Consider the following 25,079-nt stretch of genomic DNA (forward strand, 5'->3'; position numbering starts at 1 on the left):
CTCTCCCACAGCGTGGTCACCAGCTCGGGTGAAGGTGCTTTTAGCTCCATGCGGGCCAAGCTTTCAGAGCTTCTCAAGTCGTACATCCTACTGTTGCTCTGCCTGCTTGTTTTCCCTCAGACAGAGGCGGCGTGAAAGCAAAAAGCAAGTTGTGTCGCCTGTGCCACATGGGGGGAGAAAACATCCCCTAAGCGCTCCCCTCTCCCCGCGACTAGGAACATCAGCTAGAGGAGAAATAAAAGCACGGAGCTAATAACAACACACAGTGTCCGCCTGCGGGACAACGCCATCAGGAAGCACACTCCCCCCAAGATGTCGGCGGGGAGGCTGAGGCGGCGCGACGTCACTTTCCACCGCCCGCGCACCGCCCCTGACGGCCGGCCTCCCACCGCCCGCCTCGCCCATGGCGGCGGCGGCTGCTGCAGCGGCGGCCGGGGGGGCGGGAGGCGGCGGCGGCGCTTCGGCGGCGCTGGGCGACAGCGGCGCCATCGACTACTCGGTGCACGAAGCCTGGAACGAGGCCACCAACGTGTACCTGCTGGTGGTGCTGGCCAGCCTCGCCCTCCTCGTCTACGCGCGGCGGTAAGGGGGGGAAAAAAAAAAAAGGGAAAAGGGAAGGGAGGGAATGCGTGGCGGCCCCACGCGTGACCGTGCCTTGCCCCGCAGGAACAAGAGGAGGATTTTGCGCATTTTCACGCTGCCTCCTGCCGCGGAGACACCGCCCGAGCCCAACTTCTACGACAGCATGAAGAAGATCCGCCTGCGGCAGCAGCTGGAGATGTACTCCATCGGTAAGGGTGCTGTAGGGCCGTGGGTGGGTCCTGCGTGGGGTGGCCCTGAGCCCGTGTCCTCATGTGGTGGGGGTGCCGTGTGGGGCTGCGGCCCCCTGCACACGGATTCTGTGGGAGCACAGGGCACCGGACTGAGGTGTGAGGAAGTACAGAGCGGGGGCGCAGTTGTCAAAACACAGCTGGTGTTGAAGGTAAAAAGAAATCCTAAGGCCAGGGATGTGTGAATGTGGCCAAAAAGTGGACATAACTGTAAAACGGCTGAGGACTGTGTGGGGAATCGAGTATTTCAACTTCATATGCTGAAAATAAATGAGAATTTTACCATACCACTAAGTGCTGCCATTCCCATCTTGCTGGATGTCAGGATGGAGATGGGAAAGAGTGCTGTGGCTCTGATATCCCACAGGCCTACTTCACCAAAACACCTGTATTTGCTTCACCTCTGCCATGTATGCACACCTAGATGGAAAATGGGCAAGAAATACATAATGAGTTGAAACTACCTTCTAAATGGAAAGATTCTTAATCCAGGCCACTGCATTCTGTGCAAACAAAAAAGGGCATACTTCCAACAGAGGAATGCTCGTTGGCGTTGTATGTTGCACCACACACAACTCTTTGATCTTCCTTTGCCTTGCTAACCAGATTACTCCTGAAGTAAATGTTAGTATGTGGCTCCTATACTGTGGAGGAGATGAGTGCAGATCTGCTATGTGACTAACGAGTTGTTCAGGTTGCCTGTTGTAGTACTTCTGAAGCCATAGGCTTTAATTCTATTTTTTAATGAAAGGATCTGAATGGATTTTTTTTTTGCCATTAACGTACAGAAATATTGCTGTGACACTACTGCTCGGACCTTCAAAGGGCACATGCTAAAGGACAAGTTCCTTGTGGTGACTGAGACCAGGCCTTGTGTACCAAAGCTGCAAAATTACTTTGTCAGATCTTAAATCTTTTTTTTGCTTGTTATCTGTATACATATATAACGTATATATTACGTATGTACTCATGCACGTACGTAGATGTATGTACATGTATATAATGAGTGTGATTTGTGCTGATCAGTGTTTCTTTTTTTCAGCACGGAAGTATGAACAGCAGCAGCAGCCACCAAAACAGACTGAAAGTGTACAGCTCTCAGTGGAGTGATGCCCACAGTTGTAGGAATGCAGGACTTATTTCAAGCGTTGATAATGGGAGTCAGTGTGGAGCTATTTTCAATGCCTCTTAATCAATACACAGCTGAAGGCAAGGGGGAAAGGAAAGGGGCAGTCCTAAAAGCTTTGCTCTTGGTAGCTTTTCTCTGAGCCCCCTGAAGTGAACTGAATGCCTACCAAAATATTCGGCATGAAAGTACCCGACACAGGACAGACCTGCTCAGAGAAGCCCCTGAGGGTGGAGAAGTGCTGTCGTATCGATGTTTACTGCCGGCACCTTGGAAATCAGCTCCTGCCGTCTCTGTTAATAGTACCCAGGAGGAAGTAAGGCAGGAACTGCCTACCAGAAAACTGTTTGGTTCCTTGATCACGCATTGAATTTGCTGAACGCACTCAGTAAACGTGAGTGAAGATACTGTGGCCTTACCACCTAACGAGGGTAGAGAGCTTTGATAACCAGCAGCGGTGCTGGCCGTGGAGCAGATTGTGATCTCCACGTTGGTTTGTATGCAGTATTGTGAGCCTTTCTTTGAGACATTCCAAGAAGTAAGAAGTACGCAGCGAGACGCAGGTCTAAAAGACGCTTGCAGCAAATACTGTAATGCTATAGCAATGGCAGTTAGGTAAATTTAGTCAAATTGGTTTAAAGAATAGGATTGTCTATAAACATTTGTGTGAACGGAAACGCTACCAAAAAGCACAGGGTTTATTCAGAAGAGACATCACACCCTGGTTACTTATTTTTTTCCCCAAGTAAATCATGAAATCGGTTAATTTAAAGAATGACGCAGGAACGACTTTTTAATAAAAGCATCTAACCACGAAAACTACTCGAAGATGTATCGTGCTGTAGTTCCTAAGTTCTACACGAACAGGCTGGGGGTGAGCGGAGCACCCGCAGTGCGGAGCCGGGAGCGCATGGTAAAGATTATTTATTTCCCAATACCGTGCTAAACAGGTAAACCCTCGGCAGGCCGCGCCTGCGGCTCCGCTCGCCAAATGGCTACCCCGAGGCTCTCTGTGCCTGGGGGGGGGGGGGGGGGGGGGGGGGAGGGGGGCCGTCCGCGCCCCCTGTCAGCGCCCACCCGCCCCTACCCGCGGCAGGGCTTAGCCCGCCGGGCCCCCTCCCCGGAAACGGCGCCCTCCCCTCAGCTCCGACCTCACTTCCTGACGCCGCTTCCGCCTCCGGGCTGCGCCGGCTGCTGCTGGTACTGCTGCTGCTGCTGCTGCTGCTGCTGCTGCTGCTGCTCGGAGGGCGCCCGCCGCGCGGTGAGTGGGGCCGCCCCGCCCTCGCCCCTCCCCTCGGCGGCGGCGCGCGCGGGGGCCGTCGGCGCCCGGCCGTTGGCGGGGGGCGGCTGCGAGGCGGGATGGGGCCGCCTGAGGAGAAAGCGGGGGCTCGGGGCGGGAGAATGGCGAGGCCGGCGGGGCGCTGCGGCGTGGAGCGGGAGAGCGTGTCGGCATCGGGCTGCCGGGGCTCAGCCACGCTGCCCGCCCACCCGGGGACGGAGATCGTCTCGGCAGCCGGGCGTTTCAATAAAGCAGCGTGTCACAACGAGCCCCTGCTTGGGGCTGAAAGTCCGCCCGTCCGTCTGTGGGGAGTTATTGTACGGGTTTCCCCTCGGCTGAGCTGGGTAGCGATGTGTTTCCCTGACGCGAGTGGAAAAAAAAAAGAAGCAGGAGAGGGACTGTCAGGGAGTGCAGTGATAGGGCAGGGAGTAATGCCTTTGAACTGAAAGAGGGTAGATTTAGATTAGATATTCAGAAGAAATTCTTTTCTCAGAGGGTGCTGAGGCACCGGCACAGGCTGCCGAGAGAAGCTGTGGATGCCCCATCCCTGGAGGTGCCCAAGGCCAGGCTGGATGGGGCTTTGGGCAACCTGGTTTGGGGGGGGGAGGTGTCCCTGCCCGTGGCAGGGGAGTGGAACTAAATGATCTTTAAGGTCCCTCCCAACCCATTCTGCGATCATATGAAGTGCATCTATTGAAGTTCTGTCCCAGCAAAACTGTACCCTGTTTTGTTGGTGGTGTTACATTCCAGTTTTACAGTACACGTGGGACAGAAGGTGCAGTCAGGGCATAACTCTTCATATTTTGCCTCAGAGATGTCTGCATTGACTTTTACCTGTTAGTTCACAACATTGCAGATAGCACAGAGACAATAGATTTTTGTATGTGCCAATTTACAGTAGTCAGACTTGGAGGCGTACACAAGAACATTTTCAGTCTTTGCTTATTCTGAATTATTAGATATCTTGGATGGGAAAGCTTATGACCACTAAAAAAAAATTGTGCTAAAGTTATATTTAGTCATGTTTATTCTCAAGAACGCTGTACAGAGGCAAATATTTATTTCTAGCTTACCCAATACTCTTAAAAAAGCTATTACAATATGTAGATTTAATGGTGTCTGATCGCACAAGGCATGTGAGGGAAGGCTTTCAGGTCAGTTAGAACTTAGCATCTGTAAGGTAGTGTAAAAAAGCATTAGCAAGTAGCTGTCAGGTAAATCTCGGGTGTTCTAGAGAATCTGACCGCTTTGTTGCTCCCGTGGGAGCTGCTGAACAGTCAGATCTTTGTAAAGGCAGTCTTCAAGTAGAGTTACAACCATGACTCTATAATCTTATGTGAAAATTATAGTCTTCTGGTAAGTGGTGGAAGAGTCAGCTCTGTGCTCCTCGCTGAAATGTGGCTGGCTAGGTTTTGCACTCAGTGTTGCGAAGAGGATCAAAGCTTTTCAGATAGAGCTTTATAAATCCCATGACAAGGCTCAAGAGGGTCTTAGGTTTGTATAAATGATGAGCGCAGCTGTGTTTAAGGCTGAAGACATTGCAGACTCTGCAACCTGCGGGCTTTGTACTGAAATACCTTCCACTGTGCCGTGAACACTTTGAGTTTCAATCCGGTCTGTGTTATGTGCCTGGATAGTAGGAACTGGCATGTGCCAGCCGGGACCAGTTGAGAACACAGCCTGTAACAGCTGCTGCGATAACTCCTGGCCCTAGCAGTTATAAATTTCAGCAGTGTGATGCTCGGGTGCTGCTAAGGATGCTTTCAAACTTCTCTTCTGAAACTGGCTGATTGGTTGCGAGACCCGCAGAGGAAGCTAGTGCTGTACCACTTGTACTACCGACAGCAGCAGAAGCTCTGCAAACCAGGAGGAGATCCCGGTGCTCTCATCTGAGGACGGTTTGCAGGCAAGCTTCTTCAGCACAGTGCAGAATTATTCACTGAGAATATTCAAACCTGTGATGAATCTTTCCGTAATTATGTTTTGCATATATGATTAAGCAGCATTGGCCAAAAGCCTGGTGACAGCACAGGGCTCTGGAATGTTTCCCTGTTGCCTGAGCAGTTTATTCATGTTAGCTTACTTCCATGAGCATAATCACTCCTTTTAAAGTCCTCCCAAACTCAGGAGTGCCGCCACTATTGGGCAAGCTGAAATTATACACGCTGCGGAGAGAAGGGTGGGTATGTTGCCACTCAACCTCTCCTTCAGAGGAAGTGAAAAGATTTTGCCCCAGCCCTAATTTCTACATTAAAGAAGTTGAAAATTGTCAGTACGTGCCTTCTTCAGTGAGGAAGGAGCATCTTGCTGGACAACGTGTCATTAATGCTATGATGTCTTTGGCCTGTTATGCCCGAAGAGCACAAGTGCTTGGAGGAGGCTTGCTGACAGAGTGCACTCTTCAGTCACAGGTGCTTAACTCAGAATCGGAAGCAGGGATCAAAAGGCATTCCCTCTTTCCTCCAAATGCTTGAGCCGTGTTTTAGTCACGTTGAGGAACCTGGGTGATGTGACCTAGTTTATTAACACGGCCACGCAAACAAAAACACAGCACTTGATCTTGTCCTTGAGACAGGGCTGCCGCCGCAGAGCAGAAGGTTTCCGTGCCTCAGGCCCATGAGAATGGAGGTAAGATCCTTTACTTTGCAGCCCCATTTCTGTTGTGGCATGAACTCAGGGATAAGGAGCAAGCTTCTTGCAGCCTACCAAGCTTCATCCAAAATCGGTCTCACCAAAGGCAGTGGGACTCCTTTTTGGCTAAGGGACAGATGCTGAATGCGACCAGAGATACTGGTGGAGCATTGTCAACACTGGCACAACACCCCAAAGCTGGTGGAAATGTCCAGTGAGAAACCTGATGCTGGGGAGTGGAAATTGGTGCTGCTTTTTCTGCAACAGAAGATAAGGGAGAAGAAGCAGTCCTGCTAAGAGCAAAAGGCTTAACTTGCCTAAATAACCTTTTTTTCAACTCTGAAACAAACAGAAAAACATTGATAAAACTTGTCCGTGCTCAGTCATCTCCATGAATTCTGTGTTTACATGGAAAGGGCGAAGAACCATTTTAAGAATGGAAGCGCTTTGCCTGATATTTTTTTGCAAGGAATGTTCAGCTTTGGGTGTTACTTTAATAAAAATAATTCCTGGTCTTTTTATGGAATACCTAAACTCTGGGCGTTACTTTAATAAAAATAACCCTGAACTCCAAGATTAACAGAATTGCTAAAAGGAGTTAGTTCTCAATAAGAAAAAACAAACTGAATTTGGAATTTCTGAACCAAGCCCTCGAAAGCAATTTGTGGCAAAACTCCAGAAAGAGGGAAAAAAAAACTGAACTAATTCTTATACAATAGCTATATGCCGTTATTCTTAGTTATAACTAGACACTTTGAAAAGTGATTCTCCCCTCGCAGGGGCCTAGGAATGAGATGTTTAGGGAGAACGGGCTTTAATTTTAATCTAACTGTAACATGGATTGAAAATCCTCAGAGGGGCTGCTCAAATTGGGGATTTGCTGAAACTGGAGTCAGAGAAAATGCTGTCCGTTTGTACACATGAATGAAGACTTCTTCAAAGTAGTTCCCCTCGGTTTCCATCAGGCTGTCAGACTCGCACGTGCTGTATCTGGTTTTAGATACCTACGATGTGTAAGAGGCACTCATGGATCTATAGCTTGCTGCTGAGAGAGACCCCGGTTAGGACAAGATTATAGAAACATTTGTCGTTTTTATAACAGAAGAGAAAGAGTATTTTGAAAAGAGTCGGCCAGCAGGAGGGCTGTATCACTTTCCAAAATATCCTCTGGATCATCCCGAAAACACAGCTTGTAACATGCTTTTGACTGACGGCGTAGGGTGTGAAGCATAAATTCCTGCGTAGGAAGGATGGATGTTGGTTGTGCAACAGGAGACTCCATGTGATCTCATTATTTATGGCACTTCTCTCAGATGTCTTTCTGTGAATAGAACAGCTGCTGTGAACCTGACCTGGCGCAGAGTACCCGGTGTATTTGAGCTGCTCTGTTTTACCGTTGCTCAGACCGTGCTCCGTGCTCCCGTGAGCAATGTCACAACCAACTTAGGTGGTGACCCCATTTGTAAAACGCAACTCGGGGAACCCTTCTACTGACTGCTGCAGAGCTGGAAGGAAGGAAGTGAGAAAATGGTCTTCCAGAGCTTTGGTTGGTGGACGTTAGGGAGCAATAGTCGAAGGCATCCAATTTTTTTATGCTGTAACATCAGAGAAAGGGTGGAGTGATAGTAGAGGAAAAAGACTTGCTTTTTCGTTGCACAGGGAAGGTTGGGAGGGTGGAGGCTCAGGCTTTTCCAGTCTTATCTCTTCTTCATGACCATCTCATTAAATGGCAGCAACCATTGTTAATAGGAACTTTCCCTCCCTTTGGTGATGAACTGTGGCTTGCCTTGCGCTTGGTGTGTGGCAGAGCCATCGCTACCTAGATCCAAATCTACGGTCAGATAAGGCTTGGAATAACTGGTGTTCGTAGCACAACTAAATAACTGAGTTCACATGATCTGTAAGTGGCCAGCAGATTTTTTCGTAGGCAAAGTATGTACTGCTTGCATTGCACATTTATTTAAAGCTATTATTAGCACAACAGATTGAGAATTCCAGCAGCCAAAAATACCTTTGTTGAGTCCATTAAAAGATTTCCTTACCAAAACTGTGCTTTTGTATCTGACAAACAGAAAGCATCACATCTTTTTCACTTGAAACTCAGTGACGACCCAAAGCAGTAAAAGTATTTATTGCACTTAAGGCCTCTGAGATTGCTTTTGCCAGTGCTGATGGGAGAATAGTTCTCTGTCATTACTGTCTTCTCGTTCAACCTCAGCAAATCCTGACATGCCAAATGCAAACCACTGATCAGAGGTCCTGGAGAAGCTGGTGTGGCTGTGCTCTGAAACTAGTGGCTTGGACCGCAGCTTGAGTGGGTTGCCTAAGAGCATCGTAGAAGTACTCGGTTCAGTCTTTACAGATGTGAGCTGGAAGAATGGGAAGGCATTCACGGCCTCTAGAAAGGAAGTATTAAGATCACTGCTTGGGAGCAGAGTCTAACGCTGCTGTGTGCCTGTTAAACATCATGGGGGAGTCGCTGAGGGTATGCAATGGAGCAATTTAGCTGCTGTTGTGAGACCTGTGATTTTGTTGGCTCCAGTCAGTAGATGGTAGACCTGTAGAGAGGAAAAAGCTGCACAGGATAGCTTTATTCAATGAGCTGATGTTCGCCAAATGGTGCCTGTACCGGTGCTGTTAGCAGGGTTTTGATCATTAAAGAGCTCCATCTGCTTTCCGACCTCATGTTAAAGCTGGGACAGGAGTTTCCTCCTGACTGGTTCCTTGCCTGAAGATCCCGCTAAAGAGGGATGAAAAGGTGTAATTTGCTTTTTGTTTGAGGCAAAGAACTATCCTCTAGCCGTAATTCGCCAGTTCCAAGCCCATAATCAAAACACTTGTGGTAAAACAGCATGGTGTTTCTCAGAGATGCTGTAAAAACTCTTTCATCTCTTTGGAGGGCTGTGAGATACTCCCATAAGATATCATCCAGACCTCCTCCTTCTCTCCTGGGGGCTTGGGGGTTACCAACCTGTGGTCAGGCACCCAAAGTTTTAGCTCCAGGAGCTGGGAGAGGAAAACACAGCCCACATTACTGAGAGGAGGACTGTGTTTCGGGGGGCCAAAGCCTCGAGGCTGCTTTAACATTCCTCCCTCTGCTGCTTGGATGTGTAGCTGTAATTTTTGTTTTCACCAAACTTTTGTTGAGTGAAGGTGTGGCTTTATACCTTGATGCCTCTTGCAAGTGTTGCGTTAGCAGGAATGGCAGTGACTAATTGCCCTGGGGCTGTAGTGAGTACTTGGTGTAATAATCCCCATAAGCGCATCCTCAGCTCCTCCATAAGTAGTGACCCAGGCTGAAGCTAGTGCACAGAGGAACCTGCAGCCCTCAGGAACACTGTTCAAGAGCGGGATGGGATGGGTTTTGCTCAGCTGGACACCGAGTTCTTTGTTCAGGCATGGAGGTGGGAGGGGAGCTCTTTGCTCAGAGGGAGAGGGTCCTGCTCGACCTTGGAAAGCCCGGGATGGCGTGCTGCTTCTCTGTTCTTTTAGAACTGAATTTCTCAACATCTCAGGGGGGTTCAAAGAGCACAGCACTGGGCGAAACAGTTTGCTTCTAAGGGTGGCATATCTTAGGTGGAAAAAGTCAAAACGGGAAGTTTGTAAGCAGGTAGGGGCTTGTGAAATTTGGATGGAGCTGCCAACCTCCAGCAGATCCCAGAAACTCTGCTTATAGAAATCTCACTGGCTAACTGATAAAGTTGCTAAATTGCAGCTTAAAGGCCTGCAGATCCTGTTCTTGCTCTGTACCAGAAGGCAGCGTGGCACAGTAGCTTGTGCTGCAAGCCAGCTGGAGCCCCAGGAAGGAGCAGAGGTGGTTAATAGTTCCCATAGTGCAAGAACAAAGGGATGTTAAATGAAATAGAAAATCAGTACATTTGAAACTGTGTGCAATTATGCCACATGATATTATTGAGGCCAAAAGTTTAGTCAGATCCCAAGCAGACCTGGACATTTATATATATGATGACAATAGCCAGAGTTGCGGTAAATAGGATTAAAAATAAATTAGGGATATAAACCTTCATGCTAATTGATGAGGTCAGGAAGGAATTTCCCCTCTGGGTGAATCGCACCATTGTTCACTCCTGGGAGCTGCTCCACCTTCCGAAGCATCTGGTCCGGATCACGATCACGGTAGGCACAACTCTCAGGCAGACGGACCAGAACCTGACCTGTCCTGGCAGTTTGCAGCAGACCCTCCCTGGGCAGGATTTTCTTGAAAAGGATTGAGAAGCATTTTGCGGTGTGGTTGGTTTTCTTTTTTTTTTTTTTTAGGGTTTCCTGAGGCCACCTATACTGCAGCATATGTCTGCTTTTCCAGCTTCTCCTTGGTGAAAGGTGACAATTGTTGACTGAGTGCCTTTAAGGATGCCAGAGGACTGCTTGCCAACACGTTGGCCACAGCCCATGTGAAAATGGAAACTAGTATGAGCACCTAAGGCATCACTGTACTGCCCCGTAGATAAAAAGTAGCTCTGTGAGCACCTGAGCTAGTGCAGGTGGGTTTTCTGGCAGTTTCCTCAGTTTTGGTGGCACAGGTCTTTTGTAGGAGAGGAGCACCTGTGATATCTCTGTCCTTTTCCATCAGAGGTGGTTGAAATTGGCCTAACAATGTACGTGACTGTGCAGTGGATAGTTGGCGTGGTTATTTAAGTTTTGTTTCCTGGGGAAACAAGGAAAAATACCAGTCCTGCAAGCAAGTTGTTGTGGAATATTTCTCCCCTCAAAGAAATTAAGTACATGAACAGTTACACCAAATCCTCGGGGCATGTGTGCCTTTAAAACATGTGCTGTTCTATCTAAAGATGTTCCCCAAGGTATAAGGGGAAAGCTTCCTTGCCAAAATGTAGTAATTGAACTAATAGCCCAGGAGGTTTCTGTGTTTTGTTATCGAGCTACAAAATTCCCCTGCCAGTGTTGGCTGCTCTGAAGATCAAAGTTAGAAGCACCAGCCTGCCACTACGTTGTCTCTTCAAAAGAAAACCGAAAAATTCCTTGGTTGTTTCAGGCATCCAGGTGACAGCTGGCGTCAGATCTTTTTGACATTTAGGTTCAGCTGCAAATATTAATCTTTTCCTGCAGTTCTCTGCATGTAACAGTGAGCAGCGGGGATGTCTTGTAATCTCTATTGTGCAGATGCTGAGTGTAGACACCTGATTAATGAGTGAGGATGTCGATAATTAATTGAATTAATTGTTGCCAGATCGTTCCTGGTGCTCAGAAATGATACGGAGCTATGATGATTACGAAACAGTGAAATCGTGGTTTCTGTTTCTTGTATGCAGTGATCATTATGGTAAAAAACTGAGGATCACTGGGGTAGAAAATAATTGGCCGGTTATCTGGGTATGTTCTGGGTGTCCTGCTGACGGGACGCGTGTGGCTGTCTCTGCTTTTGTACTCTAAGCTCTTAAACCTGCGGTGGCTGCCTTTTCTGAGTAGGGAATAGCGTGTTTGGGAATAGCAGCCATCATCACCGAGGCACAGGCTTTCAGGGCTGTTTGCTTCGTAAGCTCTTTTGAGGGAAAGGACTTCTTGAAGAGGTCAGAAATGAGGGAACGCGTATTTTTCTTTGACATACAATCCCTGCGCAGCGCATACATTTCTGTCCAGTTACTTAACAGCTATTGTTCCTGCAATACCCAGAGCGCTGGCAGAGGGATTCTCGCTTTGACTGTCCAAGGCTAAGTTATCTTCTTTGCTGTAATGTGCAAGAACCGCAGCCAAGCCTTTCGGTGCAGGGACAGGATTGTCCCTGCAGCTGTCCCTCCTTGCTAGCAGGACACCAGCCTCGCTTCGCGGAGAGGAGTTGATGCAGGGCAGCGCTGTCCTTGCGAGCAAAGTGTGCCGGTGTACAGAGAGTGCTGCTTCAAGGGCTTCTGCAGAAGGAAGGCGGATTTCGGACGGGAGGTGGAATTCTGAGCATTTGAGATGGGAGCTGATAAGAGGTGGGCTCTGCTCTGCCTCTGCTCGGAGAAGATTTTGGTGCTCGTATTTGCTTAGAGACGGCCTTAACCCTAACAGGGAGGGATAAAATGGCTTCCGCGCTTCTGTCTTGCAGGGAGCTGGCTCGCAGCCTGGCTTTGCTGCCTGCTCCTTTCTCCTACACCCCTCGGTCAGAGCTCGGGTAAGATCCTGAGGCAGGCAGAGGGCTTGGGCTGCTCACCCTGGGTGCAGGACGGCCGTGTGGCCGTGCTGCCCCTGAGCCGTAGTCTGCCGTTCTGTCGTTAGGCGCCCAACAGCGCTGCTCTTGGCTTTGGGCCCGCTTGATCCCAGGCTCTGGGCGACAAAAGGTCTGTCAAAATGAAGCATTTATTCCCTCATTATACCAAGGAAATAGATAGGTGGGGAAGCCCCCTCCACTCCACCCCGCAGCTTGAGGATGTGATTTTGGGGACAAAGGCTGAAAATAGCTTAGGCCTTGATCGCCTTGTAGTGAGAGTGCTGCAATGCAGAGGAAGCGCCTCCTCCGCTAGCTGCAAAGTGTGTAAAAATGCACATGTCCTGTGGATGTTGTGTGGCTTTAGGAGCACTGGGGAAAGGAAAAGAGAGGCTGACATCCTCACTTTTCATATCACCTGTGGGCTAGACCTCTGCTTACTTGTGCAAACAGATCCTGTGTGAAGATAACCGGCACTGTTCTCAGTATGGGTAGGTCAGTAGGTGGGTCAGCAGCTTCCTGCAATGGAGCTGGCTGCTGCAGACAAGTTCAACAGGCTTGGCACCCAAAGAGGCTTCCCACGGTACATAAGGCTAGCTAGCACAGGATTGCTTCTGCTCATCCTGCTAGGAATGGAGGCATGAATGACGAGGTTTCATGATGAGGACGAGATTTCATGATGATGATGAGGAGGTATCATCGGTTACTTACCCTAGCTGTGGTACTAGGGGTGCTCACACACCTAGTTTGGTGAAACTTTTGTGCAAGGAAGTCTATTTCCTAAAAGGAACTTGAATGAAAGTTGGGATTTTATTAAAGACACAGAGGCATATTATTATTCATCTTTCCTTACTTCATCCCTGTGATGTTTCCTGTTTTGCTTCTTGAGATACAGGTGTCATGATGAGGAGCTTCTCAGAAACAGAAGTGGATGATGATGAGTGGAGATGAAGAAATCATACATTTAAGAAGTTGGCTCAAGTTTCCGTTACAGGCATGGAAAGTTTCTGAGACCAAGCCATGCGAGAAGAACATGAGTAAAGAAGAGGGAGATGTAGACCCAGACTAGAAGGGATTGCAGGATTTGAGAGGACGCTGCACAAACATCACGTAGTTTGCTTGCTTATTCATTCACCTGCACCCCTGGATTGTAATACCTTGCTTGCCTATCTGTTTGGAAGTTGAAAAATCCACTCATATCTGTGTCTTTAATATAATCATGGCTTCAAGCTTGTTTTAGGAAGAGTATAACATCACTGTGGTTTTATTTGTGGATTAGATGGCTGCTGCTTTGTACTTGAATTCCGTTTTGTTTTTTTTGTTGATACATATGTCGAGTAGGGAGAAGATCGGACCATGACAGTTACAAAATAGGAAATCAGGGGTTTTGCTTGCATTTAATAAACAGCCTTTTCCTAAAAAGCGTGACAGGTGCATAAGTCAAAGAAAAAAAAGATAGTGCTGACCTTCTGATTTGAGTAACCTTATAATATTGTTGTTAAGCTATCCTTAGACAGATAACATAATCAAATATTAATAAGTTCAGTCTTTTTTTATTTGACTGTTGCTCTCAAAAACATTCCAGGTAGGTAAGATGTTTTGGCAGGGCTGTGGGGTGTTAAGTGCAGATTATGTTCTACTGAGTCAAGAGAGAGCTTTTACAGAGGTAGTTACTGGAAAATCTTGGCTGTTACTTGAAGTATCTTCAAAGGAAATACTACCCATGCTATCCAGCAAGTTGTAGTAAGTCTCTGATACAGAGTTATTAAGACTTTGATATTTATGTATTTAAAATTTTAACATTAAATATAATTTCCTATGTTGAGCAGTGCTGCTGGTAGAAGCAAAGAGTATCTTTGTTTTTCATACGAAGTCGTATCTGGCCTTTTATCCTTAATAAAAGGCTACGGTTATTTTTGCATTCTGGCTGAATATTTGGCCTTTAAGAGTATATAATTACATGCAAGAGTAAAAGCAGTTGTTAAAGGACTGTTTTTTTCTAATGAAAATAGTTTGAAATCGTATAATTTTTGTTGCTTCAGAATAGATGTGATTAGCGTGTTGGAAACAGTTTTGCAGTGGATATAAAGGGAACAGTTGAGAGACAGTGGCTGAGAATGTGTCCAGCTATTTTTGTAGATGACTGTTCTATTGTAACTCTGGGTCATTTTTCCAATCTCTTTACTTAGATATTTCCATATAATCGAACGGCTAAATTATACTGAGATAAAAAAGCTATTTGCACTTCGTAATATTTCTATTTTAAAATAGGTGTTATTGTACTAATTGATAAGTAAACCACAATGACTGTGAGAAAATCCTGGCCTATATTATTACTTTCATAGACAATTTGATATGGGATAGTACTGTCTGTATACTATAAAAATGTTTCCATGGATTTTTAGCTGCTGAAACTGAAATCAATAAACTTCAGTTACTGTTGTTGACTGGAACAAGCAGACCTGAACATTTCTCTTTTCTTCGCATTACCTCTGACTCTGCGTGCACGTAGTGTTTCCCCGGCATTCTGCCTTATGTGGTGTGTGCCTTGCTCTGGTGGGCTCGTGGGGTGCGGGTTTCCGCATGTTACTCTGGAAGGCTTTTCTGATGGAGAGCCGTGCCTTGGAGTTTGTGCCATGAAATTCTCCTTACGTGTTCTGAGTAAGTCCCAGGATTAGTAGATTAGCCGATGGGACCATTTTTATATATTCTTTAATTTCAAACACATCTGTCAGTAGCTGATGATCATGTTTTGAAGTAGTTACATAGTAGTCTCCTACCCGAATCTCGTGTTAGATTAGCAGCCTCAGTGCATTCCAGAATTGAATGTACTTGAGTGAAAAGTATGTTCTAAATTCTGGATTACTTTGGAGAACGGAAAATGACTTTTGCTCAGTTGAGAAAACTTTAAAACCGAAAAGGATCATGTTTATTTTAAAACCCTGCTGTGTCCTATTCAAAGGAAAAAATACTTGCAATATAACCCAAACGTATTGTAATCCGTGTAGCTACTAGTATTACATGAAGTGATTCAACTGAGTTCACATCTGCAGAAGAAAACAAGCAGTTTTCTTTTGAAGAAAACAAAAACCGAACTGCAGGAGGTAATTGGTTAAACACTTAAAGAAAGTGTTGATTGAAATATTAAGCCCTTTGTGGGAGCGAAGTATTGCACGGTTTCAGAGCAACTGTTTTCTTCATATCATTTTATTCATCGGTTTCAGTTCAATACGTAGTTAATTCAAGGCTGGGGAACTGATTGACAGTTGTAAAAATGGCATAATTAGTTTTCCCTTTTTAATTTCTGTGTAGAAGAGATACGAGAGGAAATGACTGACTGCTGAAGGTCTCAGTGACCAGAAACAACCAGTTATTTATTAATGATAGATTCTTTGTTTAATGCTTTAAAAGAAAAAATATGTTATCTACCTTTTTTTGTAAGCATTTGATGTTCTTTACAAGCTCATCCTCTTGCTCATTTGTTTTGTGGATAACAGTGAATCATTTTTCCTTGCCAGTACCACAAAGGAGGCAGTGGTTCCTTCCAAATCCTACAAGAACCGTGCTTCACGCTTGCCCCTTTTCTCCAGAGGACCCTCTTTGTTTGGCGTTGTCATCATACCTGGCTGCCATAGACCTCATTTTATTTATTTTTTATGTCCTTTTCTCCCTTGGACACTTGCAGGGCTGTGCCAAGGTACACGTTCCTCATGTCGGGCAGGTGTAGAGAAGTCCCAGTCCAAGCTGTGGTGAATGCAGCAGAATCCTAGCACGGCCAGCTCTGATTTTCACCCTTCCCCAGAAAGGTAGGGAGGAGGAGGGGAAGGATCCTCCTAGGATCCCCTTTGCTGTTTCTGACCTCTCTGCAGCATCCACGCTGTCTTTCTTCCTCTGGGCAGCCATTGGGGTTCTGTAGTGCATCATCACCACCAGCACAGCTTAGCTACAGACACCTTTTTAAGAGGCTGAGGCATACCAACCGTTGGTGCTGTTAGCTGGTGCCATGTACTTGGAGAAATATCTTCTACCTTAATGACTTTCTTTTCTCGTTATAGCTGCTACGTCAGGAAGCAGAGAAATTCTAGCTGTTCAAGCTCTTGCCGAGGAGAATACATTCGTCAGTTCACTGGAGGCAGCGTGTCCCGTTATCCTGCCCCTGCCTCTAGGAATGCTCCATGTGCTCCACCAGGACGTGGGCACTGGACCCCTGAAACACAGACGCTGATGTTACCAGGGCTTGCTCCCAGGTTAGAAAAACCCCAGATAAAACACGGAGCTATCTCTCCACAAGCAGTCTTTCATCTGAGGGAGAGTTCTTGATACAAGGTCTGTGACCAACCTGTTATATTAATCTGGCCTGTAGGTCAGCCTTTTATGAGGTTTTCAGTGCTAGCTCTAGCACAGGAGCTGCTATTGAGCTTTGGGGGGAAAGAAACCTATTGGGTGCCAGGTGCTGTTCCTCGTGTGGTCAGGATGTGCTAGGCAGTGTGAGGAGGGAGCTGTCTCTGGTGACAGAAGTCCTATTTGTGGCTTGGACCTGTCTCCAGACAATATTGGGCCCTGCGTGTGTCATCACCAGGTTCCTAGGGGTAATATTTGGCTCCTATTCCAATAAAATAAAGCCGTGACCACAGATTTCAGTTGGTGCTTCATTGGTGTTTCCACCTTTATATCTTTATTACTGCAACACTCCTAGGAAAAAAAGGCAGAAGGTATTGTCCTGATCTACCGCATAACTCTGAGGGTCTCCATCCCTCCTCTCTATGTTTATATGGCTGTTTCTTTCCTCCTTTTGGCAGTCAGCTAGCGTCTTTCAGCAGTGCCTGGTTTGTCATGGTGGACACGCTGATTTTGGAGGATGCCATTGCAGGCCAGCCAGGAGGGTTTGACGTGTCGGTAACTATTCACTTACTCCAGCTCCCTCTTAAGAGAAAGGGTCGCTGGGTCAGGGGAGCCCCAGGGCTCTCTAGTAGCTCAATGGGGAAGGATTTCACAGCAGTCATCTTCTGACACCCCACACGAAATGAGAACGGCAGGCAGTTTGGGGCTCGAGGTGTCAAATTTCCTTTATCTGAAAACTCCCATTGTTGATTTCTGGCAACTTCATTCTGGCTTTATACCAAGGGGATCTTTGCATAAACCTCTGAATTTGCAAAACGCTGACTGGGTTTCCAAATTGCCACGAGTGTTTCAGAGGCAGTTGTGCTCTGCATTCAGTCAGCGAAGCTCCATCATTAGTTCCGAATAATGCTGCTGGAGTTGTCAGCAGCAGCCAGGGTGTTTGGAAGCGCCTTGCCCACGTTAGATACTTCAGAGATGGGCACTGAGGAGTGGAGGTGGCTAATAAAGCCCAGGGAGCAGATCACCCATTCCCTGGTGCTTAGCGTGCATGTAGGAAGCCCAGGCTGGTGAATCAGCCAGAGCTGGGCCAACACAAGTCCTGTTCCCGGCATTAACGGGGGCAGTGCTTGAATCAGTGTTGGCCAAAGCCTTGCTTCTCCAGAATGGGTTTGCTGCCTTTGAACTCCTCCTGGCTCAGCTCAGGCTTGTGCTGTGGCAGGGGCTGGAGACAGCCTCTCTCTCCCAGCCCACGCAGCATCCGGAGCCTCTGTCTTCTTCTGTGCCAGGCTTGGCCTCCAGCAGTTCCAGTTGTGGCTTCCTCCTTTCCATTTTCCCAGGGCTCGCTCGCTCAAAAGACGAAGCGTGGCTTCGAGCAGAGTCACGCTCTGCGCTACGGCAGCTCTTCTTGCCTGTTCATGTAAGTACAGCAAGCTCACCCTGACCATTGGTAACAGATGTCTCCTCCTTGGGGTGGCCTGTCCACTCTGGGAGCCCAAGGGCCTGCTGGAAAAAAAAGGTTTGCGGGACAGTGTGGCAGAGTTCAGAGCCATGAGAAAGCCCACCCAAATTTTTTGCTTCCTCAGAGCGGAGGTGTCAGTCCATCCCTGATGGTCAGCAGCTTTTTAATTTTTATATCTACAATATCAGGCTTTCCAGATGGTCCCTGAGATTGTTTACCTCGCGGTGAAATACAGAGATGTCTCTTTCTGTTTGGAAATTATCCCAAGAGATAGCAATGTGTTGGAGCTTGCCACCCAACGTGCAAAAGCAGATGTGCAGATGTTGATCGGAGCAGGCTCGTTCCAGTTCGAGCGGTGCTTGTGGCTTCGCTCAGGAGTGTCTCCACGTCCGATATCTGCCAAAGAGATGTTCAGAGCCACCCACCGTCATTTCTCGTTTATGGCCATCCATTTGCTCTTCTGGCTTTGCAGACTGAGAGGAGATGCTGGTTCCCAGGAGGGCCAGGGTCACAAACACAAGGAAACCAGAAGTCCCTGGTTCCAACTGCTTGTGGCTCCCGATTGCAGAGTATCAGTAGGTATGCAAAAGACACTTCAAAAGCTCCCGGTGCTGGTCAGTAACCTTATTTCAGTCGGCAGAGTATGAGTGGAACAATGTTGTCCATTTTTTGGATATTTTTATTACATCTCTGTTTCTGACCAAACACAGTTTACAGGTATTCAGAGTCCAATTCTTACAGTTTTTCATGCTAGAAAATCACAGTCAATCCTCATTATTTTCTGCTCAGGCCATATATATTTTAAAATACCTATGATTGCTTAAATATGTAGCCTTCCCATCTGAATGGCAAAAAAAAAAAAGCCAGTTTCATTCAATAGGACAGTGGCCTGAAGTTGCAAATTAATGTTGATTTAGTGGTTACTGATGAATGAGAAGCTGGGCATCTTTCAGGAAATAGCTGATGGGGAAAGGCAAAACAAAGGGTTTTTAAAATTGATTACTTTAATCAGCATGTCCTATTACTTTATTTAAAGCAGAATGTAAATCTGCCTACACTGGATTTGTTGAATCAACCAGGCATCTCTCAATTGTAGACTTTCCAGAGTAAATTACAATTGAACAAAAATTATAATATCTGATTGAGATTGTAACATATAATATTTATCATTTCTACAAATATTTGTTTTGTTGGGAACCAAACTGGTGTGCCACCATTGCCAAAAGCCAATCCTCCTCATTCATTTTGTGGTCGTATAAATTTTCCTTTCCCTGTTTCTTTAGTGGTATCCCAAATTGTAACTTTTTTTATCGGTCAACCGATCTTGGGTTGACTTTTCCCGTGCCTGAAGTCCACAGTGCTGATTTAGCAGAACAAAAACTTGAAAGATATTTCCTTTTTTTCTGTGCTGTTTATTATATCCTTCGCTACTGCTCTGAAGTTTAGGTCAACAAGAAACCACCGCTGCGGTCGGGCTGGCTCGTGGGAAACGGCACCCAAATGGTTCCACTTTGTTGTCCGCTCGGGTCCGAGATGGTTCCCACAGAGTGGGCTGGCAGCTTCTGGCTTGTGCAGTGGATGAAATAGCCCAGCCAAGGATTGATTACTCTCTGGAAAGTCTTTCTACCTGCATCTGCATGCTTCTAGATGTTCTGTGCTGGGTGAGCGGTAGTTTGAGGAGAGCTAGGGTGGGTCCAGAGCTTCTGACCGTTCACATTCAAGCTTTACCAAGCCAGACATCAACAGCATGTCAGCTATAAACAGAATGTGAAATAATATTTTGAGTTCTTTTATAAAGTTAAATAAGTGCTCCGTGTTTGTTTATTCACTTCCTTAAAACCCTGGAATCCAGACCTATAAATACAGGCTGACTTCATGTTTACAATGAGGTTTGCTCTCACTTGAATTGACTGGCACTGCTTGTAAAAAATAGGATGTGGTTAGACCTGCAGGAAAAGGTAAATCTACTCATTATCAATGTGTGAACATTTCCCTGTTGTGAACAAGGGAAAACCAGTGCCAGAGCACCAGCCTCTCTCACTTTCCTAAAACTGGTGAGCCTGTTCACCAGCTGCTACAGAGCAACAAGGAGAGAGCCTACAGCCGGGCTTCAGAGATTGAGCTTTGCACAAAGTTATTCACTGTAGGGCAAGCTTAATAGCAGATGGGTGTTCACAGAATCGTTGGGGTTGGAAGGGACCTCCAGAGATCATCGGGTCCAACCCCCTGCCAGAGCAGGTTGCCCAGGTAGGCGTCCAGATGGGCCTTGAATATCTCCAGAGAAGGAGCCTCCACAACCTCCCTTGGACAGCCTCTTCCAGTGCTCTGTCATCCTCACCATGAAGAAGTTCTTTTGCATGCTGGTGTGGAACTCCTTGGGCTCCATTTTGTGGCCATTGTTGACCTTCGGGAAACAGTCAGCATTTCTTAGAAAGAATCATGGCCTGATATTTATCTTCCTTTTTTTTTTTTTTTTTTTTTTTAATTGGGGATTCTTAATGTCATTTCTGCATTAGAGATTTCTAGCTGGAGTTTTGCCCTAATTCTCAGTAGAAGATGATGTAGGTTTACTAATCCAGGCGAGTTTTCTTAACAAATAAAACGACTTTAGATTTAACAAACGACTCAGATTTAACAAATTATCCCTGAATGTGATCTGCAGCTGAGCTTAACCAGTTTAGAAATCCTTTACCTCCTTGTTAAGTAATATTATGACTTTATTCATACTTGAAAAATAGGTTTACAAGTTTAAATCAATGATTTGATTTTTCTGAAATGTGGAGAACACTGCAAATTTACTGATTTAAGTTTATGTTTGAATTCAGTGCCATGGCTTTGAGTGGCTCGGAATGGACTAAAACCTAAAAGTTTCAGTAAAAATGTTAAATATGAAAAGCCATGTATATATAAATCAGAAACCTGCTCTAGTAAGTGTATGTATCAGATTTTAAAACCATGACAATGCAGTTTTGATTTAAATTTATTTTTGCTGAATAAAAAGCTTTAATTGTATCCTTTAGTATTAAAGCACGTATTTAATGTAGGTGCTTTTAGGCAAACATTAATTTTGCCTTGACACACATAAAAAAAAATGCTTCCCACTCAAAAGAAAGTGGTTCAAGGAATTTTGATTGGGCAATTTAGGTTGAACTTTTGTAAGTGAAGTTGCTTGCTTAGGCATCACTCCAGCCCAAACTCATGCACATCTTCAATTTTCTGCAGTCTGCGTAGCCTGTGAGACCTCTACTGACATGGGTAAAGTAACGAGCATGCAACATCTTTCCCAGATCGGATGTGCATACCTTCCTGCTAAATGCACTTTAATCGTTTGAATTAATTGTACGTTTGGTGTGCTTGCAACGAGGAGAGCTGGCGCTTCTCAGAGCTCACCTGATCGTGCCAAAACACCCAGTGGTTGCTGCTCGTTGTAAAAAAAAAATGAGATTCCTGTTCTTGTCTATGCCTGTGCCTGGGGGGGAAAAAAAAAAAAAAAAGAGACAGAGAGAGAGCATTTTGTTGCTTTTAATATGAGCTTCCTTGGATTGGTTTGCCTAACGAGAGCAGCCGTGACGCAGTGTTGTGTTTTATCAGTGCCCACCCCCGGCAGAATTCCTTGCTTAAGAGGAGGCAGATTTCCACCTCCCGCATGCAGCTCTGGACTCACGCTGATGCTTCTCGGTGTTGTCTTGCGGGCTCCCGTGTGCCAGCGAGAGTTTTACCCGAGGACTGCCCGCGTAAGTTGCAGCACTCCTTATACTCTCTGGAAGTTTGCATGCTCAGATGTGGCTGTGCCGAGCGATAGGCTATCTATTTTAGACTTCAGCCTCTATTTGCAATCAGGAAGGCAAGCCGCTGGAAGAACCGAGCTCCTGTTTCTCTTGAAACAACTTTTAGATTCTGGGTGAGTTCTAAAGATTTCTGTGCTTGGCTTTCTTGTATATAAATATGTTTTTGATAGCCACAAGCACTTGTTTTCACTTTTTTTTTTTTTTTTCTGAATGGATCCTAGAAATCATAAAAACCATTTGCATTTTAGAAGGACTCTGTTCAGTCACTGAAGGATAAAGCTGTACTTTAGTTAGAGAAAAAGATATTTATCAGCAGATGAACAACAAGTACTTGTTGATACTTTACCTAGCACGCTTTGCTGGTTTGTAGAATTGCTGCTTTAGCATGACTGCTGTCTGTGCTTTTAGTGAAAGTTTTCGGCAGCGCGATTTCACTCTAAGTATTTTATCTGCATTTTTGACCTTTCAGTGGTGGGAACAGAGGTTGATAGGGACTGGGAAAACGAAGCATCCCCTGCAAATTTCGGGAGCTGAAGGTGACAGCCGCTCTCTGCAGTGTTAAACTTGATAGGAGCCGCTGGAAAGCTGCGAACTTCGGAGCTGTTTCCATGTCGAGTCTAGTGCCAAGTATGCACAAACACATCACGGCCGTGTTAAAATAGGAACTGATTGATACAAAAACTGCTTCTGTGTATGCGGTAATTAATTTTTTAAAGTAAGTCGAGGGTGCTTTTTGTGTCCTGGAGTATTAAACTTGCATCATGCTTGGCCTTGTGACAAGCCCTGTGCATGTAATTTAGAGCCATATAGGGATGTTCTTCGTCTTGAACCACTTGAATTGTACCACCTTTCATATCGTAGATGTAATATTAGTAGCTTCAAGCAGATACTTTGTGAGCCTTATGGCCCGAGCAGGAACTAGAAAAGATAAGAACTATTTCTGCAAACTGTGCCAGGAGCTCTGCTTATGAACCAGGTCTGATTTCTGTACAGTGCTGTATTTAGTACCAACAAGCTGCAATGCCAGAGCTGTTAAGAATTTAGAAGATTCCTGTGCCTATATGCATAGGTGGGAAGCCTGACAAATGGGTCTGCTGTAAAGCACAGTGTACAAAAATTTGGGAGGTGTGGAATAACCTCGTGGAAGCTCCGGTGTGGTAAGCATTTAAGACAGACTTTTCAGCCACCGGTAACTGGAAGTGAAGGTCTTGTCGGTGCGAATTAAGTGTGTCTGTAATGAAATGTCTGCTGCCTTGAGCACTGCAGGGGAAAGGAGATCGTCCTCCCCCATACCTCTTGTCATAATGCAAAGTGGAGTAGTTGTAATAGTTATCTTTAGAAATGCCAAATTAGCTGCTGTCTTTTGATTTTTTGCTCATACTTGGGCAACAACAGCAAAAAAAAAAAAAAAAAAGAAAACAACGGTTGAAAATGGAAACTCGCTGAATCCCTGTCCTGTCTGCAGCAGGATGAAGTTTTAAACTCCAGCGTGGGGCTCTTCGGAGAGGTGCTGGGGTGCTTGCAGTGGGAGTTATGTGTGTTTTAATGTTTCATGTGAATGCAAGGGATTCTCCCCTGGTTTTCAGCAGAGAGAAGAGTAAAGGGCGCTTATCGGGTCTCTGTTTGCTCCCTCTATGTCACCCCGTTGGATTGCCGGTGGGTAATGCACTTAGATTGCTTCCTCAGACTTTGAACTTAGTCCCGAGCTTTTATTTAATCGTTCGTCCCTGTTGTTAGGTGGCTCTTCAGCAGCAAGCTAGCTACGAAATAAGAGCTGACAGCATTATCTTTCCAATTTCATGTTAATTGTTCACTAAAATCTTGCCTACGCTTAGAAGTGTGCTGTGAATAGTTTCCGGAATAGCTCCCTTGGTGGATGCCCATATATAAACATGTCCTAAGATGATCTCCTGGTTCCCGGCGCTTTCCTGCGGACTTGCTTGTCGCTCGGGATGAGCGGAGGTGCTCCTCACCTGCCTGCTGCTCTGCTCTCCCCCTCAGGGAAGGAAGGAGTAGCGCCTCATGTCGGCACAGCCCTGAGAAGATGTGCGGCTAGGAGCAAACTGAAGTCACAGGGGGGTGTCTGGATCGTCTGCCAGGGAGACACAGGGACGTGCTTAGCATTGCCAAAAATCAGGTTTTCCTCACCGAGGTGTGAGTTCTGTAAGTTACCACATCCACTTCAAGAGCCCAAAGCTTCAACCCACAACCCAGCCGAGTACGCCACGCCAATTATTGATCCTAAGAAACCCGTGTTAGCTCAAAACCTCGCCTTTAATGCCGATATAGCTCCCAGTAGGTGCAGCGCTTCCCGCGAGGCCTGGCATCCGGAGGGGGAGCACTGCCGGCCCCGCAGGTGAGGCAGAGGATTTCCTAGCACTTTCATCACGTTTGGCATTCGCAGAGGCGTGTCGATGAAACGCAAGGCGAATGCGACAGGCTACGGACTTCCAGCTCTCGTGCAAAGAGCCGGCGATCTGTCAGTCACCTCTGCATGACATTTTTTCCCCCGTTTCTTTTTCGTCCCAGTGGCAACATGAAATACCGCAGGCTCGCGGGTAAGATTAGGTGATGAGGGGCATAGCTCAGCGTGCCCGAGCATGCCAGATGTATTTTGGGCTCCAGAAAGAAGCACGCTACAAGATTTAGTCTGTATTTAGTCACTGGCCTACTTTGCAGGATATTTTGCATTTCTGAAAACTTTCACAGTGGAGCAGATGCGTCCTTTTTTTATTTCCCCCCCCCCGTTTCTTTCTTTAAATGTTTAACATCTCCTGCTTAGGTGGAAAGTAGTAACACCTAGCCACCCAAGTGCTGCCCGCCTGCTAGTTCCCAAACGTGCTGATTCCCTTTCCTCTTTTCACTTTGATTTTAGTTGTGTTCAAGACAAGGTGCTGCCGTGTTCTGCCCCTGGTGAAAACGAGTCGAGTCTTTGGCAGAGGGCCTCTTTGGACCTCCTAGTGCTGAACTGTCACCTTGCATAACGTGACAGGAGGAGCGGTGGCTCCGTGCCGCAGGCATCCTTCCCTCCCCGTATCCCCTGTCAGGGAGGGAGATCGTGGAGCTGCCTCTCCGAGCCCTGTGCCGAGAGCCCTGCCAGCACACTTCGGGAGACTCTTAGGCCTTCGAGAGGAGTTTTAGGAGCTCCCTCGGCCCCCGTGACCACGCCTGCACGCTTCCAGTCTCCGTTTCTTAGGGGCTGTCTGGAGCTCTTCCCTCGGGGAGGCTGGTAAGGGCAGCCTTGTGGCTTGGTGGCTTCTTTGGGAAGCTGGAGGAGACGGGTCGGACAAACCCTGTCCTGTGAGCTCTGCTATGGTGGGGAATGTCACAACCCCCGTGTCTTCCCTCGTCCAAGAGGTCGGGTCACCGCAGCACGTCGGTAGCTTGCTTGGTAGGTGGAGGAGAGGACATATCTGCTGGGAGAAAGGATTTGCTTGCGTCCTGCGGGTCTGAAGGAAACAG

At 46.6% G+C, this 25,079-nt stretch overlaps 3 protein-coding genes across 16 annotated transcripts in view; 2 read left to right on the forward strand and 1 right to left on the reverse strand.

The window, feature by feature from the left end:
• HGSNAT (heparan-alpha-glucosaminide N-acetyltransferase) overlaps window positions 1-3,217 on the reverse strand; it is a 23,349-nt gene extending 20,132 nt beyond the window's left edge. For 5 of the 10 annotated variants that reach the window (XM_040555475.1, XM_040555470.1, XM_040555471.1 and 2 more), the window contains exons 1-2: window positions 3,108-3,217; window positions 1,119-1,250 (exon numbers count right to left, since the gene is read on the reverse strand). The gene's annotated coding sequence lies outside the window, so the exon portion shown is untranslated. The remainder of the gene's footprint in view (window positions 1-1,118; window positions 1,251-3,107) is intronic. The other 5 variants (XM_040555477.1, XM_040555476.1, XM_040555473.1 and 2 more) reach the window with 1 other exon arrangement.
• Window positions 362-14,477, forward strand: SMIM19 (small integral membrane protein 19). The gene is made up of 4 exons (XM_040555494.1): window positions 362-582; window positions 667-791; window positions 1,873-2,869; window positions 12,925-14,477. The coding sequence occupies exons 1-3, from the start codon at window positions 404-406 to the stop codon at window positions 1,938-1,940; spliced, it is 372 nt and encodes a 123-aa protein (XP_040411428.1). The 5' UTR covers window positions 362-403; the 3' UTR covers window positions 1,941-2,869; window positions 12,925-14,477.
• The window catches only part of SLC20A2 (solute carrier family 20 member 2), a 55,945-nt gene continuing 33,964 nt past the window's right edge, over window positions 3,099-25,079 (forward strand). For 2 of the 5 annotated variants that reach the window (XM_040555461.1, XM_040555464.1), the window contains exon 1: window positions 21,339-21,730. The gene's annotated coding sequence lies outside the window, so the exon portion shown is untranslated. Of the gene's footprint in view, window positions 3,218-5,442; window positions 5,864-21,338; window positions 21,731-25,079 lie in introns of those variants that run through there. The other 3 variants (XM_040555462.1, XM_040555463.1, XM_040555460.1) reach the window with 3 other exon arrangements.

This window comes from Cygnus olor, chromosome 4, assembly GCF_009769625.2.
Source record: "Cygnus olor isolate bCygOlo1 chromosome 4, bCygOlo1.pri.v2, whole genome shotgun sequence".
Lineage (NCBI taxonomy): Eukaryota > Metazoa > Chordata > Aves > Anseriformes > Anatidae > Cygnus > Cygnus olor.